Raw genomic sequence first — 12,131 nt, 5'->3', positions numbered from 1 at the left:
TTACAAATTGCTTCTTAGCCATTCCCTCTGTTTTATTTTCCATTAGAAGTGCCTGCTAATCTGTATTTTATGTTTCTTAACTATTCTTTAATACCTTTCATTTCTTTGTACTGTATTCTGTATATTTTAATGGTATTTCAATTGAAAACAGTGGCTGTGATACCTATATATGTCATTTTACCTAAAAATTCTGCTCCTCGTTTGAACTACTCTTTCAATATTCTAAAAATATATGCCTTTTGCCCTAACCGGTTTGGCTCAGTGGATAGAGTGTCAGCCTGCGGACTCAAGGGTCCCAGGTTCGATTCCAGTCAAGGGCATGTACCTTGATTGCGGGGGCTGATCGATGTTTCTCTCTCATCGATGTTTCTAACTCTCTATCCCTCTCCCTTCCTCTCTGTAAAAAATCAATAAAATATATTTTTAAAAAATAAATAAAATAAAATAAAAATATATGCCTTTTATAAGGCCTCAGAAATATAGTCTGGTTCATTTAAATAATACATCAATAAATATGCTAACCCTGAGAAGAGAAAGAGCTCTAAGACATGGTCCCTGACCTAAAGCTCAAGGTTTTTATAATTGAGTGGAACAAAGACAAACAGATTATTTTAATAGTGTCCATGTGACAAGACCTCTAAGAGTGACATATACAGGATGAACTAAGGTTAAAGAAAAGGGCATTTGGCTCTAACAAATCAGGGAAATAGGGAGGACATGATGCTCAAACAGGATTTTAAGAAAAGAATAATATTAACAAGGGAGATATGAGCTAAGTGAGACACTCCCAACTAACATTTTCCATTTTCCTTCACTCTCAACCCATGAGTTTGCCTTTGAGTTTGGAAAAATAAGGTTATTTAGATAAAGTAGGTGTGTCTTTTATGGCCAATGTACCAGTTCTTGGTGTTTCCTGAAGCTGTCACCAACTACCCAACATATTCTCACTGCTTACTGTGTTTTCATAGGCACCTTGTGTTTCAACTAAAATGACCATATAATTTATGGTCCTAACTCAGGTAATTTGGGAGTAAAGGGGGCACTATTGCTAATCACATCAGGAGACCAGGTATAACTGATTATTATAGCTGATCACCTTATGTATCTATCCTACCTTGTCATCTAGATCGTGGGTCCTTACAAGACACATCTTTTTGCTTCTAGTCATTATCCCTAGTCACTCCACCCTCTCCCTCAGGCCCAAGCAACCACGAATATATTTTCTGGCTCTATAGATTTGTCTACTCTGGACATTTCATAGAAATGGAATTGTATAATATGTTGTCCTTGTGACCGGCTTTTTTTTCCACTTAGCTTATTGTTTCCAAGGTCTGTCTATGCTGTAACATGTATCATACCTCATGTATTTTTATTGTTAAATGGTATTGAATAAATTACATTTTGTTTACCTGTTAATTTGCTGGCAGATACTTCGGTTGCTTCCACCTTTTGGTTATTGTGTGTAATGCTATTATTAAAATGAGTGTACAAAAATCTACTTGAGTCCCTGCTTTCAATTTTCTTAGGTGTGAAATTGCTGGGTCATAGAATAATTACATGTTTAATGTTTTGAGGAACCACCATACTGTTTTTCAGTGGTTGTACCATTTTATATTCCAACCAACAATACACAAATATTCTAATTTCTCCATGTCCTTACCAACATTTGTTGTTTATTTCTTTTTGAGTATAGCCATTCTATAGGGTGTGAAGTGGTATCTTATTGTGGTTTGATTTGCATTTCCTTAATAACTAATGATGATGATCATCTTTTCATGCTATTATTGTCCATTTGTACACATTCTTTGGGAAAATGTCTATTAAGATCCTTTGCCCATTATTAAAAATTTGTGTTATATATCTTGTATTATGGAGTTTTTCTAATCTAGTCATATGCAGATGTGAATTCCCTATAAATCAGATGAAGCTTAAACTTTAGAGTCTCTTATTCTCATGAGCCCCTTCTAAGACCCTCAGTGGACTCTAGGAATGTGTTCAGGTAAAGATATTTTTTATAAAATGTGGAGAAAATTATTTTTAAACAATTGTCAACATTGCCATCTCTTTCCACTCTGACTTCCCTTCAGTCATACTTCCGTTCTAGTTGACTGGTGTTGAAGTGGCCACAGACATTTTTATATTCATAATTTGATATATTCTTCCTTAAAGAGGGCACCCAAATTATACACCTTTGAGCTTTATAAAACCTGGACATGTCCCTATTCTCTTCAGAGCCTTCTTTTTTTGATTCTCAAATACCTAGTTTGGAAGTAGAAACAAAATTCTCTACATAAAATTTTCCTTCCTTTTGGCAAATTTCTGCTATGCAAAAATATAATTCTTATTCGGGTATGTGATGGTCTCTGACTGCTTACAGAGGTTAGCATACAGCTCTCACATTATTTCTCCTCTCCTGTTAGCTCCTGTCATCACCACTCCTCTTGAAACAGTGGATGCCCTAGTTGAAGAAGTGGCTACTTTCATGTGTGCAGTGGAATCTTATCCCCAGCCTGAAATTTCCTGGACTAGGAATAAAATTCTCATCAAGTAAGTATTCTGACTTTTCTGGCAAGAATGCCAATACCACCTTGCAATATATCTTGACATGAATGCAACCACAGCCCTTGGAAGTATTAAAGTTCGCCTTCTGTGACATGTAAAATGCAAATGTCCTCCTTTTATAAATGTTAGATCTGAACTTCAGTGAGGTTAAGGGAATTGCTCAAAGCAAAATAGTGATTTAATTGACATGGGAAAGTTGGGACTATTTGCTTCCTTGAATCCCAAAGAACTAGAACTATGCTTTGCACATGCTGAGCAGTCACCATTTATTCACTTAATGAATGCATAAATACTCAGTTAATTTACTTATGTAAATATTTAACCCTTTCTGCTAGTTACATTTGTGTATTTGTGTGTGTGTGTCTGTGTTTTCATTATCCAGCTACTATTTCCCAGTAATTGTGGGAATATGACTCTATATCTTTTTTTAAAAATATATTTTATTGATTTTTCCACAGAGAGGAGGGGAGAGGGATAGAGAGTTAGAAACATCGATGAGAGAGAGACATCGATCAGCTGCCTCCTGCACACCCCCCACTGGGGATGTGCCCACAACCAAGGTACATGCCCTTGACCGGAATCAAACCTGGGACCCTTCTGTCTACAGGCCAACGCTCTACCACTGAGCCAAACCAGTCAGGGCATGACTCTATATCTTGGTAATAATATGCTTTCCTGAATAAAGTAAATTTTACCTTTCATCTTATCAGTAGACATCCCCATTTTTGAAGGACTCAATAGTGCTTTGATTATTGGAGCCCAGCAAAGATTAGAATATAATGTTAGCTTTATATTACTAAATATGATTATTTTATTATTCAGAAGACACTCAAGTTTCCTCTGACTTTCAATCTACTTTCTCATTGACAAGTTATCTTTCTAATCAGTTCACCGTAGCCCAAAAATCACAGGTGAGGCTCTAACCTGGCATTTTCCTCTGTGACCTGCAGGCTCTTCGACACCCGGTACAGCATTCGGGAGAACGGGCAGCTCCTCACCATCCTGAGTGTGGAAGATAGTGATGACGGCATTTACTGCTGCATCGCTGACAATGGCGTGGGAGGAGCTGCGGAGAGCTGCGGGGCTCTGCAAGTGAAGATGAGTGAGTGAGAAAGATAATCATCTATTGATTTAATTTTTAAAAATCTTTAATGTTGAAAGTTTTACAGATGTCCCCTTTTTCACCCATTGACCCCTCATAGCCGGCCCACACCCTCTGCCCCAGGCCTTCAGCATCCTATTGTCTGTGTCCATGGGTTAAGCATATATGCATACAAGTTCTTTGGTTTCATCTACTGATTTTAACATTTGGAACAGGTGGTAAATAAAGCTTCCCATAACTAGAGGTTCAGAACTTAGACAAGTTCAAGTTCAAAACACAACCTTGAGACAGTTAATTCCACACCTCTTATTTCTGCCATCAAACACAACCCTAAAGGCAAGTCTCTTAGTCCCGGTACTCTCCATTTTCTTGCCTTGTTAATTTTGAATGTTTGTTTCCCTTTAGAACCGAAAATAACTCGTCCTCCCATAAATGTAAAAATAATAGAAGGATTAAAGGCAGTTCTACCATGTACTACAATGGGCAATCCCAAACCATCGGTGTCATGGATTAAAGGAGATAGTGCTCTCAGGGTAAGTGATTATTATGTTAAAGCATGTATATAAACATATTTTCAAACACAAAAATCCATAGCAAACTCCATTACAAACTTACAAACTTTGATTATAATATTTTTTTCCACATACAGCATTTTAACCAAACTTAAACATATCTGTTCCTTTATATGCAAATTTTAAGGCAATCCAGCTGGGGCTGGCTAGGGAAAAATGAGATGGGTACCTATAGTGTCAGGGAGGAAAAAGGAGGCAAAGCAAAAGCAAAGCTAGAGGCTTTTTTGTTGGTTGGTTGAACATTTATTTTTCAACACTGGATCACAGAGACTTACAAAATAAAAAAGAAGGAACTAAAATCCAAGCTTTAGACCTGACGAACAGTTTCTGGGAGGAGAGAGAGAAATGAGGTTTAGGAGAAAAGGAATGAGAACACTCTGGAGTGGAGTTAGAGCATGAAGACTCAAGTCTGGTGAACAAGCAAACATCTTGACAAATACCCCAATCACAAAGAGTAGTCAAAAGTTATTAGTCAAAAGTTATTATTCGCATGCTTACTTGGTACTGCTTTTGTATCATATCTTACACCAACATAATAGAATATCCCATAGGGGATTCATATATATGTCAAATAATTCAATATCAAATTAATTAGCTTTTTTAGAATTTAAAATAAAACACAAAATGTTAAATATTTTGTGGTAATCTATATATGCTCCTCTGGCTTTCCTTTTGCTATAAATACTGGTGCATTTCCAACAATAAAAGCAAGGTGTGGCTCTATATATGTTACTGAATTTAGAGTCCTAGAAGAGAAGATAAAGTAATATTTTAACTTCAAAAACCAATTTTTGCATTATTTGTAGAACTTACCATGTTTTTTCAAAGGACCTATATTCCCTTAAGGATACTACATAGAGTGTTCAGTAAATAAGGTAGTAAAAAGCAATGCTTTTAATCAAGAAGACTTGGGTATGGTTTTTAGGAAATCAAATAAGCCTTGGTATAATTGTGTGATGAAAGAAAATAAAAATAAACTAATCTTATGGGATGATTATAAGGTTAATTTAGGTAATCTTATACTATCTCATTTACTATCGAATATTATACATTGTAAGTGCCAAACACAAATGTTCAAAATGATATTCTTGATGATAACAGTGATGAAAATAACTTGATGAAATGTGGCAAATGTGTCCTTGATAGAGCCATGGGCCTTTTAAAATTCATGTCCTTATCCCTGGCAGGAAAATTCCCGCATTGCAGTTCTTGAATCTGGGAGTTTAAGGATTCATAATGTGCAAAAGGAAGATGCAGGACATTATCGATGTGTGGCAAAAAACAGCCTTGGGACGGCATATTCCAAATTGGTGAAGCTGGAAGTTGAGGGTAAGGAGCTGCATTCCTTCCCCTGAGTGTTATCAAGAGGCCTCAGGTTCTGCTGTGAAGGCTCTATTGTATGTAGCTGGCAAAAGTAGAGGGGTAGGTAGTTTAGTTCCCTCAACTGTTCCAGATATTAGACTCTAAGATCAAGACTGTGAAAGGAATAACTAAAAAAAGAAAGAAAATTTCATTGGCATAATAGGTCATATTCCATCTATTGCCTACAATCACAGGTAATTTTGACCAAAACAAATTAAATGCACTATGACACTAAAACTAAAGGACACTGCTTTGGAATGTCTGACTGGCATGGACAAGTCTTCCTAGTTAATAAATTTGAAGACATTTGATCTTTTGCAGTATGTAGACATGATTTTGAAAATGTTACCAAAATAAAATAATGTTTTTCTTCAAACTGTATTGTTACAAAGCATTGAAAAAAAAATACTCAGAACGTATAAGCAAAAACAGTCCTACTTCTAGGAGATACATTGTTAAAGTATTTTTTCATATTTAAAATGTTCTATAATCAATTACTTCGACAACTCTCTGTGAAAGTTCTTCACTGAGAAATCAGAATTCACATAGGGCTAGATGTTTTACCCATTTGGTCGTTGGATCCTTCTTGACCTAAAATTACAGCACATGTTGCTTAAAAATAGAAGCTACCAGCACATCTGTGCTAGGTGAGCGAAGTGAATACAAAATCATTCCCAGCTCTTCCTGTTACAAGCTATTGAGTTGACCTCTCTGGTTCCCAGTTTTCTCATTTGTACAGTGGAGTTTGTTGTATTCAGTGAGGCGTTGATAATATTTATCATGTGTGGCCTTTTGAAAACAGTAAATATTGACTAAGAATCATCACCTATTTTTCTGCTTATTTCTTATCTGATTGACACAGTAATTGAACTATCATATACTTGGTACAATTATATTCCAGTTCAATTAGGGATGACGTTTAGGATTCCCCACAGCTTACTTTGATTTTATCCTACCCTTAATCCAAAATTTAATCATTCCTACATCTCCTCTTTCTCAATCATATAGTTTGCTATTATTAGCTCCTTTAAGATTTTTATTTCCCAGCTAGATCTTCCTCTCACAGCTCTAGTGATCTCACTTCCCACATTTACTTCTTCTTGAGATAACATGTTTATTATGTTATTGCATCAACTGCTCATAAAATTTTTATGAATTCCTAATGAAAATAAATGCAGTTGTTGAGAATAGTGACTGTCAGATGTAAAAAAGGATGTATTTTCAGCCTAGTTGCTATAATTTAATATATTCTAAATCATCAATGCTAATAGAGCTCAGTATGCAACAATCAGTTGATGTTAATTATACAGTGAAAAATAAGCATACAAACACATTCAGTTGCACACTTTGACACATTGATTATCTGCCTGGATTCAGTGTTTGCTTGAACTATATGTGTAATGATGCAGATTAATGTTATCCATTTGTATACACTATCATAAAGATTTTCCTCACCAATATATGAGCTTCTACATTATAATATACTAGAGGCCCAGTGCACGAATACATGCACGGGTGGGGTCCGGCCAGTCTTCCCTGATTGGGGCCCATCAGGGCCAGGCCAGCTTAGGGGAGGGGCCTCACGAGGTTGGCCGGAGGGCCCCACCCCCTATTGGGCCAGTTGGCTGGCTGCAGTGTGTGTCATGGCGACCATTCTGGTCATTCTGGTCGCTTGGCTTTTATATATATATATACATGATACTATTTTTTAGGTCACTGTCTTCATAGATATTGAAATGATTTACTTTGACTTTGGCTAGAGAAAATTATTAAAAATCTCAGATATTGGAGTTCAATTACACCATTTAGTCCTACCTTGCCATTTAATTTTGTATCATGTTTATCATTAAAACTGAATACTCTTTTCTTTCTTCCTAACGTTTAAATGGTCATGCTCATTTCTTTAACAGTTAATATATGCTGGAGGTTTTCTTAAACTTGCTAGTGTTGAGAGCTGATCACATTATTTAAAGTTACTCTAACAGCAGGCAAAATGATCATTTTATCACACATGTCTAATTTCTACTCCATCCTAGTCCCTATACAAATAGCTGATATACATGAAAATTTGTGACATGCTTAGCAAAGTTGCTGGTACATAATAAGCATTTATTAATGGCATTGACTATAATTAGAACATAAAAATTACAGCAAATCTGTTTTGGTTCTTGAAGATCTGAAAAGTTGTCTTCCACTTAAAGAAATAGTTGAGGCATTTCCACAAGATATAATGCAACATGACCTATTTAAAGGAAGGGCCAATTCAGCCAACTACTCAGAACAGGTGAAAATGCAACTGAGAAGAATCTCAAAAGTGCCTGCAAATACCCCCTAGGTTGGCAATGGAGAGGGCCGAAGATGAATCTGGGCCATGGTCAGTCAGGGCAGATGAGCATTTGCTACATGTTGTGTCATTAACTCTGAAAATTAGTTCGAGCAAATTAGAAGGAGAACTCCACAGTGCCATTGGATTCTGAGCTACACTTATTCCAAGTGAGTAGGAAAAGACAGGGCTTTGTTCACCATTGCTAGCTTCCCATGAGGATATGCAGGCCAGGCCGTGGATTTGGTACAGTGTGTTCACTAGATCCTAGGTGCCGTAACAAAAAAAGCAACACCCTTCAACGTAGAAGCAAAGCTCCCTTTCTGGATTGCCATCCTCAGTCGGTGTGTCTCTGGAATGGCAAGACAAAGATATTCTACCCTCCCGTCTTATCTTACAAGGTTCAGACCGTGACATGCAAAATTACTGATGGAACTCTACCTCAAGCATGGTCAAACATGGGTGTTTTTCTAAAAGGAGGGGCAATGGATGTCTAGCACTTAAAAATACTAAATGCCTTATGTGGATTAATTTATTTAATCCACACTAATGGTCTGTGACAAAGGTTTATCATTGTGCTATTTTAGGAAACTGAGGAACAGAGAGGATAACGAACTCAAGGCTGCACAGATAGAAGTGTCTAAGAAACTAAGTAATTTTGAATGCTGTCTGTTCCATTAAAGAACAACATAATCATGTGTGAAACTGTCCAGAATAGTGTCAGAAGGGGGATTGCGGAAGAAGCTAGAATTATGTAAATAATGGAGACTAGAAATTTTTTTAAAAAGAGAGACAGTGGGTGTAGATAAAGTTTTCAATAAATTTAGCAGCAAAAAGGGCAGAGTCAAAAAATGAGCAGTAGCTGGAGGCATATAGTGTTGGTTTGCAAAATTTCTTTTTTTAAAAGATAAAAAATGTTCAAGTATTAATGAGAAGGAGTCTAGAGAGAAGGAAATTTTGAACATATGAGAGAGACGGAAGATTCAAAGGAATATTGGTGGTGCTTGAGAAGGCAAAAGGTATGTATTCAGGGGACAAGTGATGTGATGAACTTTATACAGAGGGTGACCACATGTCCCAGTTTTCCCAGGACGTTCTGGCTTACACCTGTTGTCCTGGAATAATTATTAATAGAGTCTCTCTATTACTTTCAAAAGTACCCAGGCTTCAACGATAAATTATATGATCACTGTGCTTAGTCAGGAAGAGAAAGTTCCTTCCTTGTAATAGGAAGAAAGGAAAAAGCGGTGTATTCCAGCATAAATGAGTTAATGTGTTTGGTGGATAGAATTTGAGAACGCTCTGTTCTGATGGTCTCTATTTCCTGTAGGAAGTAGAAAGTAAGTTTATCTTCTGAAAATACTTCTATAAAGGGGGGCAGAGGGATGAGGAGAGTAGAAGGGTTTAAAATAGCTGTGGAGAATGGGAGAGATGACTCACAAGGGAAACCGGGATTCCTGGGTGACATTAAGTGGAGAATGGGACGTGAATATAGAGTGGGGGTTTTTATTGTTGGTTGGGGGTGTTTTTGCCTAGTTGTAGGTTATTTCCTCAGCTTTGCTCAGCATTACAGGTATAAGTTCACACAAAGTAGAAAGCCAAATCCAGGGCAAGAATCAAGCATTGGAGTTTTGCCAGGAAGAAATGAAAATAGGGCAAAGGATTTGAGAATATTACAAGAGAATAATCAAAGCGATGAATCATGCAGTCTTTATGTACCAGATAACACAAACTTCGGATTAAACACTTACAGCTCCAGCAATTTGACAGACAGGATAATATGAAAATTTTATGACTAAAACACCCAGAAATTCTGAGTTGGTTCCGAGTTGGTTCTTGGTTATTCACAAGAATAAAATGTAAATCTTCAAAGGTCAGGAATGAGTAGGAATTTTTAAAACAGAGCCATACGCCCATGAGCTAGTTCTGCATTGTCCTGGAGGTAATGAGAGATGATGTGCCCATCTTTACAACCTGCATTCAGACAAATCCTGTTTTGGGTACACTGGTGCACTGCTGGTGGGAATGCAGACTGGTGCAGCCACCATGAAAGACAGTATGGAGTTTCCTCAAAAAGTTAAAAATGGAACTCCCATTTGACCCAGTGATCCCACTTCTAGGAATATATCCGAAGAAACCAGAAACACCAATCAGAAAGGATATATGCATCCCTATGTTCATAGCAGCACAATTCACCATAGCGAAGATCTGGAAACAGCCTAAGTGCCCATCAGCAGATGAGTGGATTAGAAAACTGTGGTACATCTACACAATGGAATACTATGCTGCTGTAAAAAAGAAGGAATTCTTACCATTTGCAACAGCATGGATGGAACTGGAGAGCATTATGCTAAGTGAAATAAGCCAGTCAATGAAATAAAAATACCACATGATCTCACTCATTTATGGATAATAAAGATCATTATAAACGGATGAACAAAAATAGATACAGAGGCAGAGCAGCATCGAACAGACTGTCAAACTACAGCAGAAAGGCTGGGGAGGGTCAGGGGGTAGGAGGGGGGGGGGTAAGAGATCAACCGAAGGACTTGTATGTATGCATATAAGCATAACCAATGGACACAGACACTGGGGGGTAGGGGAGGCCAGGGGAATGTTGGGGGGGGGGGCGGGAAGGAGACATATGTAATACTTTTTGTAATACTTTAAGCAATAAAACAAAATTAAAAAATAAAAATAAAAAAAACCTGGTGAAGTGTAGAGTACATGTAATCCAAATTAAAATAGATGGATGTTGGAATGTCTTGGGTTCCTGTGGATTGCATTTTCTATTACAACCTTGTTTACCCTTGGAGCTTTAAGACATTAAGACAAAAAAATTGGGCAAAGTTGAAGCTGGAACCAAGGGAGGGTTCTCAGTCAGCAATACTAGTGGGAAGAGGTGGCTTAAGATCAGTACAAAGCTGAGAGCCCCAGAAGCAGAACAAGAACAAGAACAGAGCCCTTCTAGGCAGAGGGTTAGTGTAGGCTTTCCTGCCGCTTAAACAACTTCTCAAAGCAGAACCGTGTGTCAACACTTGGGGGAGGCATTAATGGGGAGTGAGGATGGAAGGACAGCCATTTGGCAAATTTAAGTGGCCTCAAAGCATGAGTGCCCATCACTTATCTGGGCACTTGAGTCTGTCCGTCTACTGCTGTGATAAGGCTTCACCACATACTCTTAGGGCTGACCAGTTCTATTGAAGGCATTTTTAAAAAGAATTTTTGCAAACATATGCAATGCATAAGACAGTAAGTAGAGTTCCAAAAGACCAAAATAAATCATATATATATATATGTGTATATATATATATACACACATATATATATATGTATATTACACATATACACACACACACACACACACACACACATATGTGAAAATGTCCATAAATATAACTGTAAGAGATCAGGACTAATTTCAGAAATATTAGACTTCGGCTGTCTTCTTTCTGAGAGATGGGATTTCCTTATTGCATCTAGAGAAGTGGAAGCAATCATGTAATGTTTACACATTTGATTCACTTTTTTCTTTGTTTATGCTGCAGCTCTTAATATGACAAATGCCACAGAGAGAGGTATTTAAAACCCCAGTGTGTGCTGTGCTCTCGGTGATTGCAATTTTAATAAAATTTGCAGTGGTCCTGTACCAGGCATCGATTCTACTTTTTGATGCCACTAACAGGTTTGATTTGTTGTCATGAGTACCCTGTGTATTTAAAATCCAAACAAACAAAGAAAAAAAGAAGCACAAACCTTTGATATCCCTGGGGGTTATCAAGGGGAAAATTAAATCTGCATGATTAATAGGGTGCATGCTCTAAAAGAAGAGTTTGACCCATGCATTCTGATTTTTAGGGTGTATTATGTTGCATTCTCATCTAAGTAGTTCTCTAGTGCTTTTAAGAAACAGTGGTAAAGTGGTCCTTTGGTTGAAGAGTTGTTAGTAAAGGCCTCTAAGGAAAAAAAAGTTATATCATTATTTTAGGACTGAAAAGACAATAGTTCAAATTAAAGACGAGTTAGGCCCTCTTTAATGCAGGTTTAAAGAAAAATGTGTTTCAAAAATTTGTCTTAAATTGTTTTATATAATTGAAATGTTTAATATAATGTTCACATTATATTATTTGAAATGAGAAACTATCTGAAATATGCATATTCTAATTAGGCAAGCTTTTTATTTCCACTTTTTAGGTATTAAAATAAGATG

The 12,131-nt window shown here is 36.9% G+C and overlaps 1 protein-coding gene across 3 annotated transcripts in view; it reads left to right on the top strand.

Annotated features, from left to right (window-relative positions):
• The window catches only part of MUSK (muscle associated receptor tyrosine kinase), a 67,524-nt gene that overhangs the window by 8,738 nt on the left and 46,655 nt on the right, over positions 1–12,131 (top strand). For 2 of the 3 annotated variants that reach the window (XM_036330046.1, XM_036330045.1), the window contains exons 2-5: positions 2,421–2,547; positions 3,513–3,664; positions 4,070–4,197; positions 5,424–5,565. In XM_036330046.1, the coding sequence (XP_036185939.1) occupies positions 2,421–2,547; positions 3,513–3,664; positions 4,070–4,197; positions 5,424–5,565 (549 nt within the window). Of the gene's footprint in view, positions 1–2,420; positions 2,548–3,512; positions 3,665–4,069; positions 4,198–5,423; positions 5,566–11,469; positions 11,500–12,131 lie in introns of all 3 variants that reach the window. The other variant, XM_036330044.1, reaches the window with a different exon arrangement.

The sequence above is a fragment of the Myotis myotis genome, unplaced genomic scaffold, assembly GCF_014108235.1.
Source record: "Myotis myotis isolate mMyoMyo1 unplaced genomic scaffold, mMyoMyo1.p scaffold_m19_p_12, whole genome shotgun sequence".
Lineage (NCBI taxonomy): Eukaryota > Metazoa > Chordata > Mammalia > Chiroptera > Vespertilionidae > Myotis > Myotis myotis.
The sequence above is the reverse complement of the archived record's forward strand: the minus strand, read 5'-3'. Positions and strand labels throughout refer to the sequence as shown.